This window comes from Anomaloglossus baeobatrachus, chromosome 10, assembly GCF_048569485.1.
Source record: "Anomaloglossus baeobatrachus isolate aAnoBae1 chromosome 10, aAnoBae1.hap1, whole genome shotgun sequence".
Lineage (NCBI taxonomy): Eukaryota > Metazoa > Chordata > Amphibia > Anura > Aromobatidae > Anomaloglossus > Anomaloglossus baeobatrachus.
This window is the reverse complement of record NC_134362.1, coordinates 87,838,170-87,863,590: the sequence shown is the minus strand read 5'-3', so window position 1 is coordinate 87,863,590 and position 25,421 is coordinate 87,838,170. Positions and strand designations below refer to the sequence as shown.

The 25,421-nt window shown below is 43.6% G+C and overlaps 1 protein-coding gene across 2 annotated transcripts in view; it reads left to right on the top strand.

Annotated features, from left to right (window-relative positions):
• The window catches only part of LGR4 (leucine rich repeat containing G protein-coupled receptor 4), a 140,612-nt gene extending 115,730 nt beyond the window's left edge, over positions 1-24,882 (top strand). For both annotated transcript variants that reach the window (XM_075325498.1, XM_075325499.1), the window contains exons 7-18: positions 4,080-4,148; positions 4,347-4,418; positions 5,732-5,803; positions 6,942-7,010; positions 15,275-15,346; positions 15,432-15,497; positions 15,643-15,714; positions 17,936-18,007; positions 18,454-18,579; positions 19,777-19,898; positions 20,242-20,319; positions 21,377-24,882. In XM_075325498.1, coding sequence (XP_075181613.1) covers positions 4,080-4,148; positions 4,347-4,418; positions 5,732-5,803; positions 6,942-7,010; positions 15,275-15,346; positions 15,432-15,497; positions 15,643-15,714; positions 17,936-18,007; positions 18,454-18,579; positions 19,777-19,898; positions 20,242-20,319; positions 21,377-22,653 — 2,167 coding nt within the window. In that variant the 3' untranslated portion in view covers positions 22,654-24,882. The remainder of the gene's footprint in view (positions 1-4,079; positions 4,149-4,346; positions 4,419-5,731; positions 5,804-6,941; positions 7,011-15,274; positions 15,347-15,431; positions 15,498-15,642; positions 15,715-17,935; positions 18,008-18,453; positions 18,580-19,776; positions 19,899-20,241; positions 20,320-21,376) is intronic.
• Positions 24,883-25,421: the final 539 nt, after the last annotated feature.

Genomic DNA, 25,421 nt, shown 5'->3' with positions numbered 1-25,421 from the left:
GGGGCATCTTGATGATATTTATGTAGCGGAGGACTGCTTGGATCAGGATGGTTGAGAAACCCCTTCCTATAATTTAGACCGCTGACAGATGCTCAGGTGTCCTCCTCTGAATCCTGGTTGGAACTTGCCCCATTTAGGGTCAGGTTTGTTTTGTTATATGGCACAATAGTGTGTGTGTGGTTTCCATGGAAAATATAGAACACTTTTTAATAAACCCCCCCATGAGCAACAAATTATTTTTAGGTCCCCCCCAAAAAAATACAAACATTTAACTAAACCTTATCACTAAATTTGGGAATGGGACATAAGGGTCTAAGGATCTAATTTCTTTTTGGTAACGATTTGCAAGGGTAGTTATTGCTAAAAACTGTATACCCCCTTTGTGCATGGAAACCGGTTAGTCTAAGTTATAGGTTCCATTATATTAGCCGGGATAATAAGTATAAGTGAGAAAATACTCTGTACTAGGTAAATAAACAGTAATAGTACATGTAAATAACCTAAGGTACGTAGTTGACACTTTCGATCAAAAAAAGAATCAAAGCTTTGAGAAGGTGTAGCTACTAAGGATGGCTCTAATTCTTTGTGCCAGCAGACCGCAAAATAGAGGGCGCAGAGCAGGACCCAGGCTGACTGCCCAAACATCCGTCTAGAGAAAACTATACAGAATAAATGCATAGCCCAAAATGGGGGAGTCCTGCCCCTCAATGTACAAAAAACGAATGCAAAACCAAAAAAACAGAACATGGGGTACTCTATGCGGTGGGTATATAGTCTCCACTAAGTGCGCTATGTTATAAATGTACTATTTATTATTTCCTGCAGGAGATTTGCTCATTTGGTTTTTATCTCAGGTTGTTTTGTTTTTTTTTTTTTTTTTTGTTTTTGTTTTTTTTATATATATATTGGTAATAAAGATAGTGTGGATGTGCACCTACACATTGCACTTATAGCAGCCTGTGTTCCAGCTCATTTCTTTGGTTTTAATAAGTATAAGAGTCTTGGAAGAATGGGCAAAAATTATTGCTGGTGGTGTGTTTTGTTTTTCTTTCTTGTTTTCTTTTTCCTTCTTCTGTGTGAGTGGGAGCTAGGGCAGGTTTACAGGGAGGAGAAAATACGAGAATAAATAAACCTCATTAACTCGCCCACCCCCAACTCCCTGCATTGTCTGAGCTTGATGTGTTATTGCTGCATGAGAAGTGAACTCCGTTCTGCTACATACGACTCTGCTCAATCCAACACAGAGCCAGAGGTCCGGCTCTCACAGGTCCCTCGTTGTTATATGCGGGTCTTATACACTGCTTTATTTAATGCTGTAAGCATATTGTTTTTGTCTTGGTCGTCTTTTATTGCCTTTTTACCCCAGTAAGATATTCCCTCATAGAATCTGTCCTTTTTTTATTTTCTTGCATTACCATATAGCACGCATGAAGCTGCGGGTCTGAACTGAGCTGACCCCTGGCCATTGTTTGCTGGATCAGATATAAACTGCACACTGAAGGAAGTAATTAAAGATGGAAAGACAAATAGTGTGGTGTAACCAGGGGATAAAGGATACCACAGATTTTCATTTACCCGCCAGCCGTTCCACTGTATTTTAGGCGGATCTGTTTAAGTATAATATGCCTTTTGTTTCTGTAGTCAATATATATCTAGCATATAGGTCCATTTGACTTACTAAAAAGAAGGGAAGCGATCATCTGTAAAGGACCCATTGTTTTGTTTACTGCGTGTGTTATATATATATATATATATATATATATATATATATATAATATATTTATTTAAATAAAATTATTATTATTGCGCCATTTATTCCATGGCGCTTTACAAGTGAGAGAGGGTATACGTACAACAATCATTAACAGTACAAGACAGACTGGTATAGGAGGAGAGAGGACCCTGCCCGCGAGGACTCAGTCTACAGGGAACGGGTGATGGTACAATAGGTGAGGACAGAGCTGGTTGCGCAGTGGTCTACTGGACCGAGGGCTATTGTAGGTTGTAGGCTTGTTGGAAGAGGTGGGTCTTGAGGTTCCTCTTGAAGCTTTACACGGTAGTGGAGAGTCTGATGTGCTGAGGTAGAGCGTTCCAGAGTATGGGGGATGCACGGGAGAAATCTTGTACGCAATTGTGGGTAGAGGAGGAGATCTTGTGAGGATCTGAGGTTCTGTGCAGGTAGGTACCGGGAGACTAGGTCACAGATGTAGGGAGGAGACAGGTTGTGCATGGCTTTGTATGTCATGCTTAATGTTTTGAACTGGAGTCGTTGGGCGATGGGAAGCCAGTGAAGGGATTGGCAGAGTGGCGAGGCTGGGGAGTAGCGAGGGGAGAGGTAGATTAAGCGGGCCACAGAGTTTAGGATAGATTGGAGGGGTGCAAGAGTGTTGGAAGGGAGGCCAGAGAGCAGGAGGTTGCAGTAGTCGAGGCGGGAGATGATGAGGGCATGCACTAATGTTTTTTTGCAGATTCTTGGTTAAGGAAAGCACGGATCCGGGAGATATTTTTGAGTTGTAATCGGCATGAGTTGAAGAGGGCTTGGATGTGTGGCTTGAAGGATAGAGCAGAGTCGAGGGTTACTCAAAGGCAATGAGCTTGTGATATATATATTATATTATATTATATTATAGCAGTTTTCACACTGATGTTTGCAGTTTGGTTTGTTTTGGTTTATTTTTTGTTAATTTTTAGAATCGTATTGCTTGTGTTTTCAGCAGGCTTCTTATCAGAGGGGTCATTCCATGATAATTACGTTACATTCACAAGTCAACAACTGAGTTAATAATGGCTACAGGCTGTTCTCTGAAGGCAGGCACAAAAATGAGTGAATGTATATTGTACATTGAACTGTTCTCAATAGATTTCAACACAGTTTGATTTTTCAACAATACAAATTAAATACAAAATACAATGTTATTACTTGGTAACTTGCGTTACACAAAAAGAAACGTAAGTTACCAAGTAATAACATTGTGTTTTGTATTTAATTTTTATTGTTGGAAAATCAAACTGTGTTGAAATCTATTGAGAATAGTGAAATGTACAATACACAGTCACTCATTTTTGTACCTGCCTTCAGAGAACAGTCTGTAGCCATTATTAACTCAGTTTTTGGTTTCTGATTGTAACATGGAATGACCCAGAGGCAGGGTTACAGTGACAGGTACCATCTCTATACACCTGATAACACAGGATCCACCAATCACATTGGGTGATGTCTCCGCAGACCCTGATCCTCCCTTTACAATAACCTCTGCACACGCTCATTAGATACGTCATTGCAAAACATCCTTTTGTTCTTGGCGGCATAAGCTGCTGCCAGAGGAGTTTGTCAGCTGCTTTCTCGTAGATCACACAGGATCATTCAGCAGAAAGCAGAGTGCTCTCTTGTATGGAAGGCAATAGGGGAGAGAACGGTCGGCTGAACAATTGACTGAACCATTGTTCAGCCAATGTGTTGTGTATGAGGCCCCTGATATAGCAAGTGGATGGGTTTTCCTATTTGAGCCTCCACGCTCAGGCGTTGTGTCCTTGACTTGACACAGAGTTATATGGAAACTTACTATGTCCATAGTGCTTTAGGTACCTAATGAAGAGGTGCATGGTGCTGGAAAACAAAAGCCACAAAAAAACCCTGTATAAGATTGGAGGAATTTGGAGATGCGATAGGGTCCCCCGAATATATCCCAACAGCAGATGTTGGAGGCAGAGATGATGCAGAACAGTTGAATTGACACATGTTCAATCATTGCTCTCAGGGAGAGGAGCTGATATCTGAGGGGTCTGGCAGGGTCTTATTTCCCCCTACCCATGGCCCCTTCATGCTCTGTGGAGTTGGTGGTGTGTTGCAGTTGGGTGGAATAGCGGTGTAGGTGATTATCTAGTCTATAGAGTGCCTGAGTCCCTGGGCTTCCATAGTGTCCACCCTTTTAATAAGAGTAACGCTATGGTGTATAGTGCCTGGTACTGACTGATGCCCGCAGCCTGTATGCCATCTATTAGGATGCCAGCTATACTTGGTTTCTTATGTTAGAATTGGTATTCAATGCCTTATTGTGAGTTTTCTTTTATAATTTTAGTGACCTCAACTACAATAACCTTGTGGGATTTCCAGTTGTCATAAAGTCGCTGAGTAACTTAAAGGAGCTGTAAGTACTGCGCCCCTGCCTATGTGACATGTGCCGGTGTAATAAGTGTCCGGCTGCAGTTTGCCCAGTATTTCCCTCTTTATTGGGCACCATGTAAATACTGCACACCATAACGGCTGATGCCTTTTAGTGTTGAGTCTGCAATCTGTAAAATTGGCTGAGCACTAAAACTATTTCTCCATGTTTTTGTGTATTTAGAGGCTTTCACAGCAACTCCATTACTACGATTCCTGATGGGGCCTTTGAGAAGAACCCTTTACTGAAAAGCATGTAAGTAGCTGTGGTGCAGACATGGGCTGCCGCTCACCAGGCTCCGTCCTGTACCACCGCCTTTCTAGGTTAATGTTTAATTGGGGTTTCATAATACAGTTGAGCAACCAGTTCCCGCATGCTAAGTGCTGAGTGCTTGTATTAAACATATCACACGTGGGGAGCTTCATTTTACTCACTCACATGGCACCATTTATTCCACAGCAACTTACAGACATCATTACCACTGTCCTCATCGGGGCGCACAGTCTAAATTCCCTATCAGTATGGTTGTGATGTACAGGAGGAAAGCACAGTATTTGTATGTTCTCCCCATATTGCATGGGTCTCATCCAAACTCTGTGCAGATGTAGTCTTTGGTGGGATTTGATCCCAAGACCCCAGTGCTGCAAGACCACAGTGCGATCCGCCGAGTGGCCAGAGCGGTGCGATCCGCCGAGTGGCCAGAGCGGTGCCATCCGCCGAGTGGCCAGACAGCCTTGGCTTAGATAAAGGGTCACTGGAAATAACACCTTCTGCAGCCCAGTACATTTAATCAGCTCTCTAGATTTACGTCACCAATATATGTTAACCACTTCCAAACTGGCGCTGCACTTATTTGTCAGACCTTCACTGATCAAATTATCACCCCTTTTTTGCATAGGGGATAACTTGTATTTTGGGGAATAATCCTTTAAAACAACTGTTTAAATAAACGTTACAGGCAGCCCAAAACGTATCAAAACAACAACCTGAGCACCATAATGTTCGGGTATGAAGTGAAAAACGTATGCGTTACAAATTTTTAAAAGTACAAAACTTTTTTGATTCAATTTCATAAACATTAAAAACAGGAAGAACCCACAAAGTGGAGCACATCATCCCCAGTTGATAACCCTCAAAAATACATGAATAAATTCACAGGCATATGTCACTATATGCAGCCACTGTTGGTTGGCAACAGAGACAGCGTATGTCCATTTATTTCTGGGACATATGTCTGTGTATGGTTTGTAAATGCATGCGAGATTAACCCTTAAGATTGTAACTCTGGTGTTTCTGGAGTTATCTTGTATCAATGTTCATTATTTTTTTTAATGCATTTGTGATGATTTGGTCCTCTATGGATGGTTAGCCCAAGCCAACACCTCTTATGCCAGGACCTATAACCTAGAGTTGTAGTAAGACCTCATAGTTCAGCGTCCTTGGATAACAATACTGGACATGCTTAAGTTTGTGGTGTGTCCTGCTGTAGCGCCACATGCTGCGGACCCATGCTCTATATTCTTATTTAGTGTTAATGTTTTTTTTGTTTGTTTTTGTTTTTTTTCTAGACAACTTTATGATAATCCTCTGTCGTTCGTCGGGAATTCTGCTTTTCAGAACTTATCAGACCTCCGCTTCTTGTAAGTACTTGTCTGCCCTTTGCTAGGACGTGTGAAGTGAGACACTTGACACAGCTGTAGTGGCTCCGTCTGCCTTCAGTTACTGCTGTGTGACTTTATAGTCGCCCCATGACCTCTATTAAGGATACCTTGAAGGGATTTTGTAGTTATATGAAAGTAAAGCTTATTCAGATGGGAGAAAAAAATAAAAAGTGATGCAAAAATAGTGGAGTGATGTCTATAGCAGCCAGGTTACTGCTCGACATTTCCAAGAGGCCTCTGAAAAGTGAGTCTGTTAGTGAAGGGATGCGCCGCTTTTCTTTTGCGCCTGTTTTGATAAATCTATTTTCAAATCCTGTTTAAAATGAAGTGATGGTGAATAGGAAGGTGCAGACGTAAGGCCTTTATACACATCAGATGGCTTGGCCGAAACACTCAATTGTCCAGGGCTCCCGTACACATTACACTGTCGGCCAAACCCATCGTAATCTGTGTGTTCAGCCGCCATGAGAATAAAAAAGGTTGTCAGCTCACCCCTCTTCACTCCTGGATTCTGCACTGATGCAAGGAAACGCCTGGCCCGGGCGGCAATGGATATCAGCAGAGGAAAAAATCCAGCATCATGGAGATTTTGTAGAAATAAACTTTATTTTATTGTAGCAGAATAAAAACATGCAGACTGTGCAGTGGGCACAGAGGCACAGGTGAAAAATGTGGGTTATCCAACGCGTTTCACCTGTGCCTCTGTGCCCACTGCACAGTCTGCATGTTTTTATTCTGCTACAATAAAATAAAGTTTATTTCTACAAAATCTCCATGATGCTGGATTTTTTCCTCTGCTGATATTCAGCCGCCATTAGTCTAATGTGTATGGGGTCCTTACAGCTGAGCCTGCGCTCCACTTGTACCCAGTCTGGCCTTTCTGTGGGAGATAGTTATAAGCCACCCAATATGTCATCTTTCATTTTATCGGAACCGGAGGGCTCAGAGTATGGGAAAGAATCGCTGACGGTCCAGATGTAGTGTGCTCATTTTTTAAAAAATTTTTTCCTCTAACAAGTAAACCTTAAATCCTCAATTTTAAGATGGCTGTTTATTATATATCTCTGTGTATATATAACTTTCAAGTTGTTGCTAATGACCTTTTTTTTTCCCTAAGGGTTATCCGAGGAGCATCTGATATCCAGTGGTTTCCAAACCTGACTGGAACAATTAATCTTGAAAGCCTGTGAGTATTTATTTTGATTTTACTGTTTTGTGTGTTTTTTGCTTTTGTTTTTTTCCCGCTCATCTACACAAAGTAAACTCAACTGATCTGTCATGCTTGCAGATCAGGCCCCATCTTTTCCTAGACCTAAATGTGCAATTTGTCATCTTCTCCAGTTACATCCAAAGCTGCGTTTAACTGGCTGCTTCATGATCCAGCATTATTGTACTGCCAGACCTGGGTGCATCAATTTGTAGTTTATATCTTTCCAATGTTCAATGAATGGTTGGTTTTATGGGAACCAGTCACGAGATTCGTGCTTCCCAAACCATGGACAGCATGAATCAGAGCCAGGCTGTAGCCAGGTGTGTGAAGAGATAGATATTTATTATGCATCAATTGTATAGTGCCATTAATTCCACAGCGCTTTACAGACATAATCATCACTGTCCCCATTGGGGCTCACAATCTCTAAATTCCTTATCAGTATGGAGTGTGGGAGGAAACCCACACAAACCCTGGTAGAACATACAAACTCCTGGAGGATATTTTTGCTTGGTGGGATTTGAACCCAGGACCCAAGCGCTGCTAAGCAACTAAGCTACATTGCTGCCCGTTAAATATAGATTGTAGAAAGTATTATATATTCTGTGATGCTCTTGCGTTTCAGAGAAAATACAGTTTGATTCTTAGTAGTGAAGAGTAGAGATGAGCGAACCGGTCCCGGTTCGGCTCGAGGTCGGTTCGCCGAACGGAGCTCCCGTTCGAGTTCGGCTCGTCGAACGTTCGACGAACCGAACTCGAACTGCATAGGAAACAATGGCAGGCAATCAGAAACACATAAAAACACCTAGAAAACACCCTCAAAGGTTTCCAAAAGGTGACAAACAACTCACAACACAACACAAACACATGGGAAAGTGACAAGGACATATACTCATGCGAAAACAAAACAGCTGGACAAGGAAAAAGAGGAGGACACACAGATATATGAGTATATGCAAGGAAACATCGATTCCATTATTGTGCAACTTGAGCCCTGCTCATTTTAGGCTTCCAATCTTGATAAATTGCCTGAGCTCGCCACGTACGCCTTGGGGATCTTGTCGTGTCCTGCAGCCAGCGTTCTCTCGGAACCTGTCTTCAGTGCTGCTGAGGGTCTGCTGGCAGATAAGCACATGTGTCTGTCCACTGACAATGTGGACATGGCTCTCAGAGGACTTTTTTTCCCCTGGGTCAGCCAGGGGACGGGAAAGGCACGCGTATTTTTGAGAGTGCTTCATGCCAAGCATCTTTTTCATCTTGAAAATTGGGTCAACCGATGCCAGTCAAGTGGGGTGTGTGTGGCCCAGTTAGTGGAAACGAGGGAGACTGTGGTTGGAGTCCCCTTGCTGTTTCTAAAAGAACCAAGATGAACAAGTCATGGCTCTCAGAGGACTTTTCTTCCCCTGGGTCAGCCAGGGGACGGGAAAGGCACGCGTATTTTTGAGAGTGCTTCATGCCAAGCATCTTTTTCTTTTTCAAAAGGGGGGGGTCAACTGATGCCAGTCAAGTGGGGTGTGTGTGGCCCAATTAGTGGCAACGAGGGAGACTGTGGTTGGAGTCCCCTTACTGTGTTTTACATGCTTTTAGAAGGGCATGACATGGCTTAGAGGTTGACTTTCAGCATCTGGAAACTGTTGGCTACCAAAATGCTGCCTTTCCAACCTTTTTAACCGAGGATTTTCGAGACCTTATGCCCATCGCAGTGCCCCAAGAGCCGATGCCCAGGCGCCACTCCTTCTCCAACAAAGGCGTGCACGCGCTACACCAGCATGTCGCACTAAACATCACTGATTCCTTGAGAAACTCTGTGTGACAGGGTGCATTTCACCACAGATAATTGGCCCAGTAAGCATGGACAGGGGCGTTACATGTCGCTGACTGGGCAATGGGTTACTGTGGGGAGAGATGGAGAAGGGTCTGCTGTACAAGTCTTGCCGTCCCCACGAGTTGTGTCAATCCTTCTTCTGTATGTAGAAGTTAATACACTGCTTCTGCCTCTTCAACCTCGTGTGGGTCCTCCACCTTGGCGCAAACCCTGTGTGGTCAGGCCACCCTTCCTTGTAACTGCACACAAGGACTACCACACACCTCCTTACTATGCTGGCAGCAGAGCTCAATGCCATCAGGCGGTCAGAGGTTTACTTTGAAATGTATGGGAAATGTGAGTCACACCGCTGAGAAGTTGTGGACGGTTAGCTCTGGAGACCGAGTTTCATCAATGGTTGTCTGCACTCAACCAGCAGCCAGGGAAGGCCGGGTGCGACAATGATGCAAACATGGGTGCGGCCCTTCGCTGTGACAATGTGACACACGTGCCTTGTGTGGTTCACGTGTTGAACCTGGTTGTCCAGCAATTTTTAAAGCACTATCCTGGCCCACATGGCCTTCTGCAGAGAGCACGGTGTAACGCCTTCCTTGATCCACACACTCAGATGGGCTGTAAATGATAGGCTAGAGGGAAGCCACTCACCAAGCAGGACCCCTAGAACCCTGAAACCCTTTAACCCCTATACAGGGATTAGGAATTACACAGGGCCCAAGGTGATCAATACCTGTGGAAGGCTGCAGTTCCAGAGAATAGTAGTCAGGCAGGGTCAAAACATTAATTGAGGAACAGGAACAGAATGGGACGGCCAGGACTTAATCAGAAAACAAGCAGAGGTGAAATGCGGATCGGCCAACAAGGTACATAAACAGCAAGCAGGAAAAGTAGTCAGGTAACAAGCACACAAAATCATAAAACTGAACTGGGGGTAAAATTAACCAGAGGTTCATAGCTATGTCTGGCAGTGGTCTGCAGACAGGATGGGCATAAAAAAGGGTGTGGTGTCTTCCCATTGGTTGTAGCTGAATGATGGTATTTCATCTGTGAGATACCCACCAGCTACATTCAGCCAGAGATTCTGCATCTGTCAAGGTAATGCAGCCCAGTGGGTAAGCATAACCTGCGTCCACCTGTGCCGCTGGCATCGACTCCTCTCCCATCATCAGCACTATGCATGAAAGGAACACGTTGTCACCTGGCGACCGGAGTACAAATTGACGGAGCGGACTCCGTTGGTGATTTAACAGCCGTGTGCGGCAATGATGCAAACCTGGCTGCGGGCCATCGTCAGGGCAATGTGACACACGTGCCTTGTATGGCTCACGTGTTGAACCTAATTCTCCAGCAATTTTTAAAACACCATCCCGGCCTACATGGCCTTGTGCAGCGTGCACGCTCGCTATGTGCTCACTTCCATCGTGCGCACACAGCAGCTCAACAACTTTCATCACTCCGGAAGTCTAAGGCTATGTGCCCACGCTGCGGATTTTGCCGCGGATTTCCCGAAAATCTGCAGCAGCAGCACTTCCAAGCCATTTCAATGGCATTTTGGAAATGCTGTGTCCATGCTGCGGATTTTTCCGCTGCGGATTTGCCGCGGATTTTGATGCGGAGAAATCTGCAGCATGTCAATTGTTTGTTGCGGATTTTGGTGCGGATTTGGGTATAGAATGGAAAAAAAAAAAAATCCGCATCAAAATCCGCGGCAAATCCGCGGGTGCGGATTTGCCGCGAAAGTCGCGGATTTTCAGGCAGAAAAGTCCGCAGGCAGATACATTCTACCGTGGACACATAGCCTTAGGGTCTGGCAGTTAAACGCCGGAAATGCGATGTTCTGACACGCAGGAATTTGAATCTGCACATGTTGCAGCGTGTGTGGCAGCACCGCAGAGCCATGTTGAAATACGTTATGACGTATAGCCTGGGCTAACTTGATCCAGAGGTGGTGCAGATCACGCTGCTGGAGTGGTGTCAGATCAAGGACCTATGCACCCTGCTACACAGTTTACAAATGTCGACGAAGATGTTTAGCACTGGCAATGTCATTCTCAGCGTGACAATTCTGGTCATCTACATGATGGAGCACACTGTAATTATTATTCGGAGTCAGGTGTTGGGACAAGAGGAAGGGGAGGAAGTACAGGAGGAGTCATATGCGGAAGGGATAACAAGATCTACGAGGTCCAGATGGTCAGCGGCACCTATGCGGCAGTCATGGTGAGGGAGAGGGATTAACAAGGGCGCATAGTATCAGCAAAAAGTGTTGATGAAAGTGCAGGAGCCCATGAAGAAATGGAGGACGAACTGGCGATGGGCATGGAAGACTCAGCAGATGAGTGAGAGCTTGCTCACATTTCGGTTGTGCGAGGTTGTGGGGAGAGGGCAGAGGAAGGAGGCACGATTCTCCCCTCTCTGCCACCAACATACCAAGGACTTGGTCCTCCTGGATGCACAAGACACATGAGCGCCTTCTTGCTGCACTACCTACATGACCCTCGGATTGTATGAATTCGAAGTAATCCTGAATACTGGGTTGCCACACTATTAGATCCCCGGTACAAGACAAAATTTGGCGAAATAATTCCTGCCATAGAAATGGACGCACGTATACAGGAGTATCTGCAGAATGTGGTACGCAATCTTAGATCTGCTTTTCCACTAAACACCAGTGCTGCACAGAGTGAATCTCAACGCTTTGTCATGGATAGGAGGAAATGGTCTTTTCCTTGTCCACATCGGAGGGACCGAGGGCTGGCTGCTGTGCTGAGATGGCGTTGAGTACGATGTCCCTGCACAGTTGCACTTTTGGTCATATACCAAAATGAGTTGAAAAAGGACAGATGCTGGTGGAAAGGGGAACAGGTGTGTTGGAAAGGGGAAAAAAGTTTTGGTCCGTGGAGTTGGTGGTTAAGCAAAAGTAACATTTGATGAAGAAACACCATCTGTTACAGTGGGACTGGCAGATTTGGATAAGGTGGTATATACTATGTTACCGCTATATAATGAAAATTAATAAGAAAAGAAAGAGAAAGGTATATATCCCCATCAGCAGTCAGTGTCCACCGTGCTCCCAGTTGGAAAATGAGAGGTTGGCAACTGGAAGGTTTGGTGGAGGATACAGAGCTGTGTGGCTATGAAACTAATAGTAGCCTGAACCGAGTTAGACGCCACTCGGATCTGGAGACTGGGAGCCCTGTTAGTGTCACAGGGTCCACATGCCCACCCAGCCCAGGAACTCCCTGTTAACAACACAGGAGCCATTGAGTACGCTGACCGTGTGCGTAGGGGCCACACCTGTGGACAGCAGGCGCATCAGCAGCAGCAAGCCTGTTAATGCCACTGGGCTGCACAAGCAGGACTGGTAGGACAGGAGCTGGTCTTAACCGTTCTGCGTTACCAACTGTGGTGGTGGCCTGCATCGACACCCTATCCCTGCCTACCTCTGGCCTAAAGCCGCAATGGGTTCAACACATGGAGGTGTGCTCTTTCAGAGCATAATAGAAGAATGCGCACCTCCTTGTTGGCTCCAGCCCCTTTAATAACCTGGGTCCGCCCCAAACCAGGGTGAACCACAATGAACCTCCTGGAGACAAAAGTAGAGTGACACGTCATGAGTGGCATAACTAGCGTCCTATTTGGAACCGCAACTTCAATGATGACCTCATGGCTGCCATGACCCAAACACCTCACCAGTCATCGTCTGACCATCAATAATGCGGTGACAAGTCATAGGGGTGGGCCTCTGCAAGCCATTTGGGAGTGGCCTGGCCACATAGTCAGGACACCTGATGCCCTGTGGTCTATATGGGACCCCCACATCAGGGGCAGGGCCAAAGAGTTCATTACCGGACCTAGTCTCTGATGCAGTAAGTGCCTGAGCATGCTCAGTAGCATGAAATACAGTCTCTGAAAAAAGACTATCAGCTTTAGCATGGTGTCTAGGCACAAAACAGGACTTAGACCTGGCACGGAATGCAAGTACCTGTGCAAAGAGGCTTTTGACACTTAGTGTGGGAGCATGCGCTGTATCCCGAAATGAAGACTTAGCGTCAGGAATGGCACAGTCAGGCTGAGCATACTCACTAGGCGAAACACTGTAGTTAGGCTGCAGCTGGGGTAAATCGGCACACGCATGCGCACTAGCTGCCTCTCCACACTTACACGTGGAGGAGAAATTGCTCTTCGGGTGTGAACTTGGAGATGCTGTCTATGAACAGAAGGAAAAGCTAAAGGAAGCCTCACTTTCTATCCATCCGAATTAACAAACGCAGCAATGAATTCCCTGAGTTTGCTATAACATTAGCGTAGCAAAATGTGCATGAGGGTGTCATGTAGAGGTGCTATAAATAGCTTGGCACCAGTGGGGCACTAATGGAATACAACAGCCAGTTCTATGATGCCACTAAATGGCAGTATTTTTTGCTATCATTATAGCTTATTAAAAACAGAGCAGGAGGGTGTCATGCAGAGGTGCTGTAAATAGCTTGGCACCTGTGGGGCACTAATGGAATACAACAGCCAGTTCTATGATGCCACTAAATGGCAGTATTTTTTGCTATCATTATAGCTTATTAAAAACAGAGCAGGAGGGTGTCATGCACAGGTGCTAGAAATAGCTTGGCACCAGTGGGGCACTAATGGAATACAACAGCCAGTTCTATGATGCCACTAAATGGCAGTATTTTTTGCTATCATTATAGCTTATTAAAAACAGAGCAGGAGGGTGTCATGCACAGGTGCTGCACATAGATTTGCACTAGTGTGACTAGACAAAAGTCCAATAGCCACGTTTAGGATGCCACTAGGTACACTGACTGTTTGCTAGTATAATGGCTTAGTTAAAAAGAGTTGGAGTGTGCAGAGGACAGGAGGGTACAGTGCCAGGATTGTGGGGCTCTGGGTAGAGGAAAGGAAGCCTGCCTTTCTATTCCCTCCTAATGGGGAAATGCAGGGAGGAAATCCCTGACCTTTGCTACACAGACGCTGTCGCTGTTTTCAGGACCTGTCACCTATGGCTCTGACCCTGCCGGTACGAGCCCTTAAAAGGACTGATAGAAAGTGCTATCCCTATGCTGTCCAGCGCTGTGTATGGAGCGCATACAGCTGTATCAGCGATAGGACAAAGGACGGAGCTGCCCAAGTGATGTCTGACAACAAGGACGCAGAAGAGAAAATGGCGTCCTGGAGGAAAATGTCCGGTTTTATAATGCAGGGACATGTGATATGGACATCCTATCACACATGCCGTTGCTTCTCTGGCTAAAAGTCCACTTAGCTGTGTGTGTGTCTGGGATTGGTTGACATGCTGGCCCGCCCCACTACACGCGCGTGCTTAGGGAAGGAAGACAAGGAAAAAAAAAAAAAAGGCGATCGCCATTATACAAACAGCAGTGATCTGAAGGCGCTGTTCCCGCACACTATACACTGAAATGTCATAATAGTGTGAGTCACAGAGTAACTTACACTATTACAGCGGAAAGCCAGCTAGGAATTAGCTGTTTTTTTGCTGCTAGAACCGTTCTCGAACGTTTCTAGAACTATCGAGCTTTTTCAAAAAGCTCGAGTTCTAGTTCGATCTAGAACAGGCCCCAAAATCACTCGAGCCTAGAACTGGAGAACCGCGAACCGCGCTCAACTCTAGTGAAGAGCGAGCAAAAAATACTCGAGTGCTTGAAACAAGCAGGTCGGATACTCTTACATGCTCTACTCGATTACTAAGTATAATGGAAGTCAATGGGAAACTTGAGCATTTTTGTGGAAAACTCTTCTGGATAAATGCTCCAGTTTCCCATTGACTTCCTTTATATTCTGTATTCGAGTCGAGCTCGTCCGAGCATCCGCCCTGCTTGTTTCGAGGAATCTAGCATCTTGGTGCTCGCTCACCAGTAATCCTTGGGCCATAGCTGAACACTGGAGTATTCTTCCTCCACCCCTGCCCGGCTCTTCCCAGCTCCACCCCAGCTGATTGATGGGTTGCTTGCTATTTAACAAACTTGTCTATCACCTATACCAGTGCTGCGCTGGAAAGGTCTATTTTCTCCGAAATGTTGGGTACATTTCCTTCTGAAATGCTTTGTTGCAACTGTGCAGTCAGGATCGGATTCAAGATGACTGTGGTGTATGCAGCATGAATCAGATGACCGGTTCCCTTTAAATATTAACTCTCCTTTAGATCATGCCAGTGGAGGTGTGGTGGGGTAATAGAATTAGTAAGAATAGATGGGTTATATAAAGAGATTTCTAAAGAATAAGTTTATTCACCCATCTTCTATATAACGACCTGTTGCGCTCTCTAAGCATTTGCTGATGCGTTCAGTAATGTTGTTCTTCTCCACATTTGCCCTGCAATCTGTGTCTTCTCGCTTATCTAATCTCTACATCTCACTTCCATACACTTCTCTTATATGTTGTACAGGACCTTGACAGGCACCAAGATAAGAAGCATCCCACTGAACTTGTGCCAGGAGCAGAAGATGCTTCGCTCTCTGTGAGTCCAGATCTGGAGTCTGCTCCTTCTAACCTTCAATTATTCTTTTGATCTTCCTTTCCATGTATTTCTTTCTTTCTTCCAGGGACCTCTCCTACAATGAGATTGCATCACTAACCGGACTGAAGGGCTGCAGCTTGCTGGAAGAAGTGTAAGGAGACATGCATCTGAATGATGTGGCCATTTCTGTTTTGTATTAGTGTGGATTCCTATCTTTGTAACATGCATCAGCGGTTACACCCAAGCTCTTAGCTGAGGTTATAATTATCTCTAATATATATTTTTTTCTTTTATAGATCCTTGCAGCACAATCAAATAACAGAGGTTCAAAACGAGTCTTTACAAAGCCTGACCTCCCTCCGCATGCTGTGAGTACATGAGATATTGAGATCTCATTATTATTCCTTAAGCTTTTATTCACATTTTCTTTGAGGAATACAGTTGCAGTCATCTCTGACATAAGTCTATTTCGGTTTCTTGTGTGAGCCAATAATGTAGAATAATGTATACCACGCTATGCCTACACTTACCACTTTGTCTTGACTAAGGCTAAAAGTGTCTTTTTGAAAATTGTAAAAGGGATCGATGACTGGGTCTTCTGAAGCAACATATGAGCATTCCCAGCCATATGCATTACGTGCTCGAATGACAAGATTCGGTAGAGCCTTAAAGGCACACTAAACCTTAAGACAGTTAGCTGCTCATTACATGTAAGAAAGAAGAAAAGAACCCTGCACTCATATATTCCATCCATTTTGTTGCTTTATTCACCTCTTGAACGTTTCAGCTCCATCCTGAGCTATCGGCTTTTGAAAGCTCAAGATTGAGCTGAAACGTTGAAGAGCTGAATAAAGAAACATAATGGATTGAATATATTTGAGTGCTGGGTTCTTTTCTTCTTTCCTGGACTACTTTCCAGGTGCACCAACATTTGAGAGTGGAGTGCGGATCACCTGTTGGATCTTACCAATATATGGAAGAGGCCATTCAAGAATTGCAGGCTGTAATAGTCTTCATTATATGCCATGTATGACAGCCTGCTTAGGCCTTTTTTCCATTGTGGATTGTGGATTTGGGATTTGCTGCAGATTCTTGTGTCTGCAGCATGAATCGGAGCTTGCCTCGCAATTGCAGCCAGATATGTCTTTCTGTGAAATTCTGCAGCGTGTAAGACTAAATGTATAGTGTGAAGAACATCAGATTATTATGGGAGACCTGACTAGTTTGGCATGGTCCCTGGCCGGCTTCTCCCCAATGCAGGTAATTGACAGGGCTCCCTCACATGTGTTCATTGGGAGAGGCCTGTCAATCAACTGGGGCAGGGAGGAGCCGGCCTGGATTAGTCAGGTCTGTCCCTATACTTTCTGGACAGCTTTGCAAACTACGTTTTTACTTAAACGCTGCATCATGAATACAGTGAGAGGTTCCCATTAAACAGTGGATTTCCATTATAATGATTTCCCTGTCACCATAATACTCAACTAACGATGAGTGAGTTTCGAAATACTCGGATTCGCAATACTCGTAACGGGTACTGTTAAATACTCTCATATGTGCAATGCAAGTCCATGGGGAATACTCGCAATGTAACGAGTAATCCGAATGCTGTACCATTTGTGCGAGTAGCAAATAGTACGACATTCGGTTTACTTGTTACATTGCGAGTATTGCCCATTGACTTGCATTGCACACACTATTCGGAATGCATAAGCGAGTATTAGACAGTACTCATTACGAGTATCGCGAATCCGAGTATTTTGAAACTCGCTCATTATTAGTGGAGTATTATGGTGACAGGGCAATCCACATTAAACGCTGTTGCTTTGTCCTTCCAGGATCTAACCCTGCTGTGGGCAGTGACTATAGGGGTATGTGCCCATGTAGCAAATTTGTGTGCAGATTTTCTGCACTCACAACTGCATATTTTAGTAGGAAAAGTTTAGGTCATGGTGATCGCGGGGGTTCCTGCGCTGTATCCCAGCATTCGCCGCCAGGTCTCCGGCTGATGTTACAGCTGAGACCCGGCTCACTGCCAGGAGTGCTGCCCCCACTGCTCCTGGCAGTATAACCCCTTAAATGCTGCAATCAATTAATCGTTGCAGAATTAAGAAGGCAGGGGACCGAATCTCTTGCCTTTCCCTGGTGATCGGGTCACTGTAATGCCATGGCAACCCTGGGTCATCACCATTATGACTCCGCGGGTTACTGAGGTACGGGATCGCCTCACAGACAATGCTGTATGCATTGTGTGAGGTGAAGTGTCAGTGCTGTGATGACAGATATAATCCACGTCAGTGATCTAGCATTGCAGGGGATTAAATACGCAGGAAAAAAACACACAGAATGGATATGCTGCAGATTTTTTCTGCACCAAAATCTGCAAGGGAAAAGTCTGCAATGTCAGAATTCTCATAGACTTTGCTGGGATGAGTTTTTCCTTGCAGTATGGATTAAAATCTGCAAGAGAAAAAGCATGAAAAACGCAGTATAGGCACACAGCCTAGGAGTCCTGTATGGATCTCTACCTGAATATAAAAGAAATGTCCTCTTCATGATGGCTAATTTTGCTTGTGTTTTTCTCTATTACAGGGACCTCAGCAGAAACGCGATCAGCCGGATCCACGGGGATGCTTTCAGCACTCTGACATCTATATCTAGGCTGTAAGTGACCACCCTAAGACCATCACTCCCATCATCTTAGGAAAGAAAACCTAGGACTCTAATGAATCTTAATACATTTCCCCTCCCTCCTTTTTGTTTGCTCTTTCAATTACCACATACAGTAATCTGTCTTTGTATGCTAAGAGGATTTACCTTCTCGAAGTATTTAATAAGATTATATTCCCCCAGGGTAATCGCCAGAAATCAGCACAATTTACCGTTGAAATAACAAATGTGCTTTGAAAGGGCATTTTAGTCAGATTAAAATTTTTGTGGCGTTGGAAAGAAATGTCGAGTGCATGTGCTGAGCCGACTGCCGTAATCTCGCAGTATTAAACCACTTGGTTACCTAATAAGAAGAACAGACCGCTGGTGACCAATGTGCCGAGGCTGTGAATTGTCATTGTAATTTTTCTTCTGATTATGTTGCCTATTGACACTTTCAGAGACCTGAGTTTCAATCAGTTGTCGTCATTTCCATCTGGAGGACTTCATGCATTAACCCAGCTAAAACTCACGGGAAATCCAACCTTCAGAGACTCGCTGTCAGCGAAAGACTTCCTCAAGCTGCAGTAAGTGATCCTCCGTATCTTGGTGGTACGCTAGAAATACGCAGCTCATTTTTACTGCTGTACAATTTCTCTAGACTTTCACATATCTAGTAGCACCAAAGGAATCCCATGTATAAGCAGTGGGGATGCAACCCAAACAGCAGAACAAGGATTGGATAGACCATCATTTCAATAGTCTAGATGGCTCCTGTTAGAGCTTTGACTTACGTTTATTTATCTTGTAGCAGGCCATAGACCACTGGTACCCAACCTTTCTTCCCTTGAAAGCCACATTAAAGGGAACCAACCACCAGGATTTTCATATATAACCTAAAGCCAGTGCTATACTGGCACTATCAGCCTGAGTCTCTACATACCTGTAGTGGTCAGCTCTGATGTTTAGGTTTTGAAATCCAGGAAAGTAAAGTTTATAAAATTAGCTGCTTCTTCAGTGCCAGCAGCTGAGGATCAGATAATATCTGGGGGGAATTCAGAGTTATCCTCTCCCCCTGTTAGAATTAGCAGAAGTATGATACAATCGACTTACCAGGATCTGTGGTGAGGTCATACCCCTGTGACCAGAAGGGGCGGGGACTTGGTCAACAAAGCTGGATACCAGGTCACATGAGTATGACCTCACACAGGTCCTACTAGGTCGATTGTATAATAGTTATGCTAATTCTAACAGAGGGAGGGGATAACTCTAAATACCCTCCAGATATTATCTGTTCCTCAGCTGCTGTCACTCAAGCAGCTAATTTTATAAACTTACTTTCTTGGATTTCAAAACCTATACATCTGAGCTGACCACTAAAGGTATGTATAGAATCAGCCTGATAGTGCCAGTATAGCACTGGCTTTAGGTTGTATACAAAAATCCTGGTGATTGATTCCCTTTAAGTTCTGAGAGATGGTTGTAAGCCACATCCAGAATCATCTATGCCCAGTAGCGACACCCAGAGTCTCCCATTACCAGTATAACAGCCGAAGGCACACAAAGACCTTCTAACCCACCCAGATTTTTTTCCAACACCCATAAAGACTTGATTAATGGCAGAGGGTACATAACACTTAAGGCTCCTTATAATCATTATAAAATATGTAATTCCCAGTTTTCCTGGGGATACAGTGAATACACTTAATATCTCCTTTTCTATTTTCACTTGTGCATACATGAGATGAACATGACTTGAATTAATTCCCCTCCCTTTGCTTTAGGTCGGTGTCTGTTCCTTACGCTTATCAGTGCTGTGCATTTTCCGCATGTGACTCTTATGTGACCACTACTGTGGAAGATGATGGGTCAAAGTACCAGAAGCTTCTGCTGGATCATGAGAAAGGTATTTTCCTAAATGTGTCTAAAAAAAAAATAGTAATTTAAAGTTAACAGACTGCACTGATCTGTAATCGGAGAGGGTTCAACCCACCGGATCCTCGCTCATGTTCATAAAGATATGGCTGTGGCACTCCAGCGAGCACCACATCATCTTCATTGTTGTCATAGCACACTGCCGTTCTTGCGACTTTGACTATCTGGTCCTGCAGCTCAGGCCGGATCACATAAAGGAAACCGAGCGGCATTAACAGGCGGGACACAGTAATACGATGGGATCAACCCCTTTTATAAAGTAATAAGTAACGCGCCTCATATCTGCAGCGTAACAAATGTACCCTCTCACATAGGTGCCATTGAAGATTATATGATATCAGAGGAGGTTAAAGACCATGTGCAAACAGTTGTTCACTGCAATCCTTCTACCGGTAAGTGTCATATATACCGTATGTATGTATATATGTGTGTGTGTGTGTGTGTGTGTATATGTATATGTATATATATATATATATATATATATATATATATATATATATATATATATATATATATATATATATATATATATATATATATATATATATATATATATATATATATATATATATATATATAACCAAAGAGTTGGGTGTATAATTAACAGGGGGCAGATCCTAAAAGATTGGAACGTTCTCTTCCATTCTGGGGATGGGGATAACTTTCAAACTTATAGATACCCCTTTTTAAAGGGGTTGTCCCCTACTCAGACCACCACTTTCAGAGTATTTTCCCTCGTTAAAATAAAAACATTTATTCTCTCCTCCTGTGCCAGCACTGTTCCTGTAGAGGGGACACTTGCTCTCCTGGGTCTCAGGTAACACTATATCACGCAAACCATGCACCCAATCAGTGCCAACTTCCTGCTCTCTACACAGGATGTATCAAACATCAATAGGAAGTGAGTTTCCAGCCGCAGCTCTTATCGCTTATTGATGTTTGATTTATCCGAAGGCAGGGAGCCTGCACTGATCTGACGCAGGGCTCATATTACATAATAATGTTATGTGAGCCCCGGGAGAGCGCATGCAGACACCTCTGAAACTGCACCAAAGGTATGTATGGGTGTTTTTGTTTTAACACTGGCTAACACCAATTGAGAAGGCCTTGTCGAAGTAGTGGACAGCCCCTTTAATGTATATGGGGGCAGTTTTCTTAGTCACTGTGCATGAGAATTACTGCAACACCTAAAGTATGTACATTAGGGCCATTTTATCAAGTAATTATTCGGATCAGACTAAAAACTAGCAAGGTTTAGTCTGTTTATGGCAAAGTACTACGTAGATTGTCATCAGTAAGCCTAGGATGAATGACCATTGTGCATGAGGAGTCCAGCTATATTAACTACAGTCAATTTTCACCCATCCTAAAGTTGCATTCCTTTGCTCAGATCTATACCATTTAGACATTGCTGGACGATCTAATTAATTCTCCCAATTTTTTCTTTAGGTGCTTTTAAACCCTGTGAATTCCTTCTTGGCAGCTGGATGATTCGGCTGACTGTGTGGTTCATCTTCCTGTTAGCTGTCATATTCAACGTTATAGTCCTCATGACCATGTTTGCTTCCTGTTCCACCATGACCTCCGCCAAGCTCTTTGTAGGCCTCATTGCCGTCTCCAATCTCTTCATGGGCATCTATACAGGAATTTTGACTGTATTGGACACAGCTTCTTGGGGACAGTTTGCAGAGTTTGGCATCTGGTGGGAAACTGGCAGTGGATGTAAAGTGGCTGGGTTCCTTGCAATTTTCTCTTCAGAGAGTGCCATTTTCTTCTTGACTTTGGCAGCCATTGAACGGAGCTTGTCTGCAAAGTATATCATTAAGAAGGAAAAGAGCCAACATTTAAAGAAATTTCAGATTGCCTCAGTCGTTGCTCTGTTTCTTGCAATAGGAGCGGGATGCCTGCCTTTGTTTCATGTTGGAGAATTTTCATCTTCTCCTCTGTGTTTGCCTTTCCCAACCGGAGAGACGCCATCTTTAGGCTTTACAGTTACGCTAGTTCTTCTAAACTCCTTGGCGTTTTTGGTGATGGTTATAACCTATACAAAACTATATTGCACTTTGGAGAAAGAAGACCTCTCTGAGAATGCAGAGTCCAGTATGATCAAGCATGTCGCCTGGCTCATATTCACCAATTGCATCTTTTTTTGCCCTGTTGCCTTCTTTTCATTTGCACCACTCATCACTGCAATATCCATAACTCCTGAAATCATGAAATCCGTGACTTTGATATTTTTTCCTTTGCCAGCCTGCCTCAACCCTGTGCTGTATGTGTTTTTTAACCCCAAGTTTAAGGAAGACTGGAAGCTACTACGGTGGCATTTGACCAAGAGACGTGGCTCCGTTGCCGTCGTGACCAATGCCCAGAGGGGATGTGTGACTCAGGATTTTTACTATGACTTTGGAATGTATTCTCACCTACAAGGCAACTATGCAGTGTGTGATTACTGTGAGTCTGTCCTCCTAAAGAATCCTCCACCTTGTAAACACTTAATAAAGTCTCACAGTTGTCCAACATTGGCCGTTGTGCCCTGTCATCGGTCAGAAAATTACTGGTCAGACATTGGAACTCAGTCTGCCCACTCTGACTGCGCAGATGAAGAAGATTCATTTGTGTCCGACAGCTCCGACCAGGTCCAGGCGTGTGGCCGAGCCTGCTTCTACCAGAGTCGTGGATTCCCTTTGGTTCGTTATGCATATAACATACCAAGAATGAAAGACTGAACAAGCAATTATGGACCTGTTCTAAGGAATATAGCTGTGGTCGAAGAGCACAATCCATTACCGACCGAACATCAAAGGGAGCACTTTTATATAAGCATGTCACTTATAAGAAGGGAAGACGACAAGGGATGTCAGGACTCTTAAACACAACCCTTTGTTGTCTATGGGGCGGTGTATTTTGCGCTGCAAGCAGTTACATGCCTCTGCAGGAGACAGAAGTCTAAAGACTGACTATTTGGACTACAAATAATATGTAAACCAAAATTTTCCCTGCAAATGTTTTGTTATGTCTGTCTTCTAATCTACGTAACGTGTTGTCTTTTTCTACCGTATGATGTCTTTGTATGTTAGCTCAGCATCGTCGTATAGATCAGCCATGCCGCGCTGCGCTGATGTTGAGGGAATGGCATTGTGTGAAGACAGTTGATAATGGTCATCTGCAGCAAAGTAGCCTGTATGTTTTATAGCTGGGGATAACTTACTGCAGGACCTAAAAGGGATACAGTCTGATACTGTGATCCGAAGTTTTGGTAATATGTCTGTATGGAAGACTATACCAGGTCCATCACAGCCAGCAGTGCCATGATGCACCCTTACCTGCGCTGGCACCCAAGTGGAACCTAGATTTAGCAGAAGTGTGCTTCAGATTAACAGCTGTCCTGTAGATAAGCATAGACCAAAAATAAAATTACAGTATTATCTAAACACTTACAAGGGCTAGAAATTCTAGTGACATTAATAGGCTTTCTAGTGCTAGTTTCCTACCATACACGAGCTGGATACACGTATAATCCATATGGGTTTTTTTGGGGCTCTCCAGTATATGACAAAAACAGCAAATATTGCAAAAATTTACGTTTTGTAGCAGTCTTGAACTACTAATATGAGAGAATATTACTCGTGCCTTATCGACCTGAGGGGCCTGCTTGGGCACCCACATTGTGGTGTAAGCCATCTATCCTTCCCATATTTTCCAGAATATCTGATAATGACCTGGTAATTATCTCTTAGGGTCTTTCTGTGAGTAAACCGTTTACCATGCCAGTGCCGGGTTCTTAGTGGAAATGCAATCTGCTATGGGAAGACACAAAGCATAGCACAAAAGTTGCCTGCAAAAGGTGCCAAGATGTATAATATGGGAGGCTGTTTCCATGCAATAGTACACTCTACTGTCTATGAACTCCTCCGAGGCTACACATAGTTTGTGAACACTGCCAAAACCTATACGAGCTGCATAGAACGGACGACAAATCTTCTGCCACCTTGGTAAGTTACAGAGCACATCTCTATGCAGGCCTCCAGCATTCATGTTTTATTCCCTCTACCTTTTTAAAAAGTGTTGTCCACTTTTGTTAGAAAAGTCTCCTTTTTGTTTTTGCTTAGGAACCAAGCAGCTAATGTCCATTTTTGGACATTTGCAAGGAAATTGAAGTATTACATGATGCCCATTTTAAAATCTTTTTATTTCTGCATAATGCATAATCTCGTAAGGGCCTCCAAAGACTTTGGAGCTATTCACTGCTTTGGTAATAGATTCGTCCTAAACAGGGAACCATTTTATACCAGAAAATACCCTCATAACGTATTTGGAAGTGGGTTTCCAGATCCCACAGACACATTACTGACACTTGAAATCATAAGAACTTCACAAAAAGACATTTTTAAGCACTTAGTTTTAATACACCTGATTTTTGTAAAATGATTTCTTAATCTTTAGCCTCAATCTTAAATGGTAAATATTCAGGTTTTTCTTGATAACTTTTTTTTTTTGGGCTCGAATTCTTTCGATGAATAATCTGTGTGCACACAAATGGCACAATTTGTTAAACCCCCACCCCATTGTCCCCCACATTGTCCCCCACATTTTCCCTTTTGTTTTAGAGACATTCCGATCTTAACCTTGAAGCTAGATTGAAGTTTTACAAATCAAGCTGTATATAGTGAGCATATTTTTTTATCTTTCTATTCTAAATTATTTGATAGAGCACAAGGTTGGGATGGTTCAGTTTTATTTTGTCAATTAAAGCTACCTCCTTTAAACTATATTGGCTGCCAGTAGCAGAATGAATCGGTTTATCTACTTTTTCTTGCCTTGTAAATAAGCTTTTTTTTGTACATAGCCGCTGTACAAGTTGTTGTATATTAATCATGGGAGGGGTTTTACTCTGTATATTGTAATTTTTGTTTTTTTTATATGAAAAGCTTTTAACAAGTAAAGAATTATTTCCATTTTGTGTGTTGTCTTCTTGGGTGAGGGGTAATGATTTGTGCATAGTCTGAATTATGCGATGAGGGTGTCGTTATAAACGCCTAAAGAAATCAGAGGTTGGTGATATTCTCAGATAATGGCATAAATTCCTTTTAAAAAAAATATATATAATAGCTGTGCTAATAACCTGTTTCAATTGGGGTAGCTGGAGGACCCTTTATTACCCCCCAAAGCCCATGTCATTGCACAGATATTTATGTTGAAAATCTCTCTACATCATTCTAGGTAGGGCTCTATTAATATAGATGGCATTTTGCACCATACAGAGACTTTCATCCTGTATATCTGATGCAGCACAAAACTGCTGCCATTGCAATTATTAGCCAGATACTTTTTGATTCTCTAGACCAGGGGTAGGCAATTGTTTTTTCCGAGGGGCCATATGAGAGACCGTGACTGGTGTGGAGGCCACACAAATAGGCTGAAGTTAATTATGCTCAATATTAATATTACAATATAAAATATTTAATATTGAGCAAAATGAAATATGCTGACATCC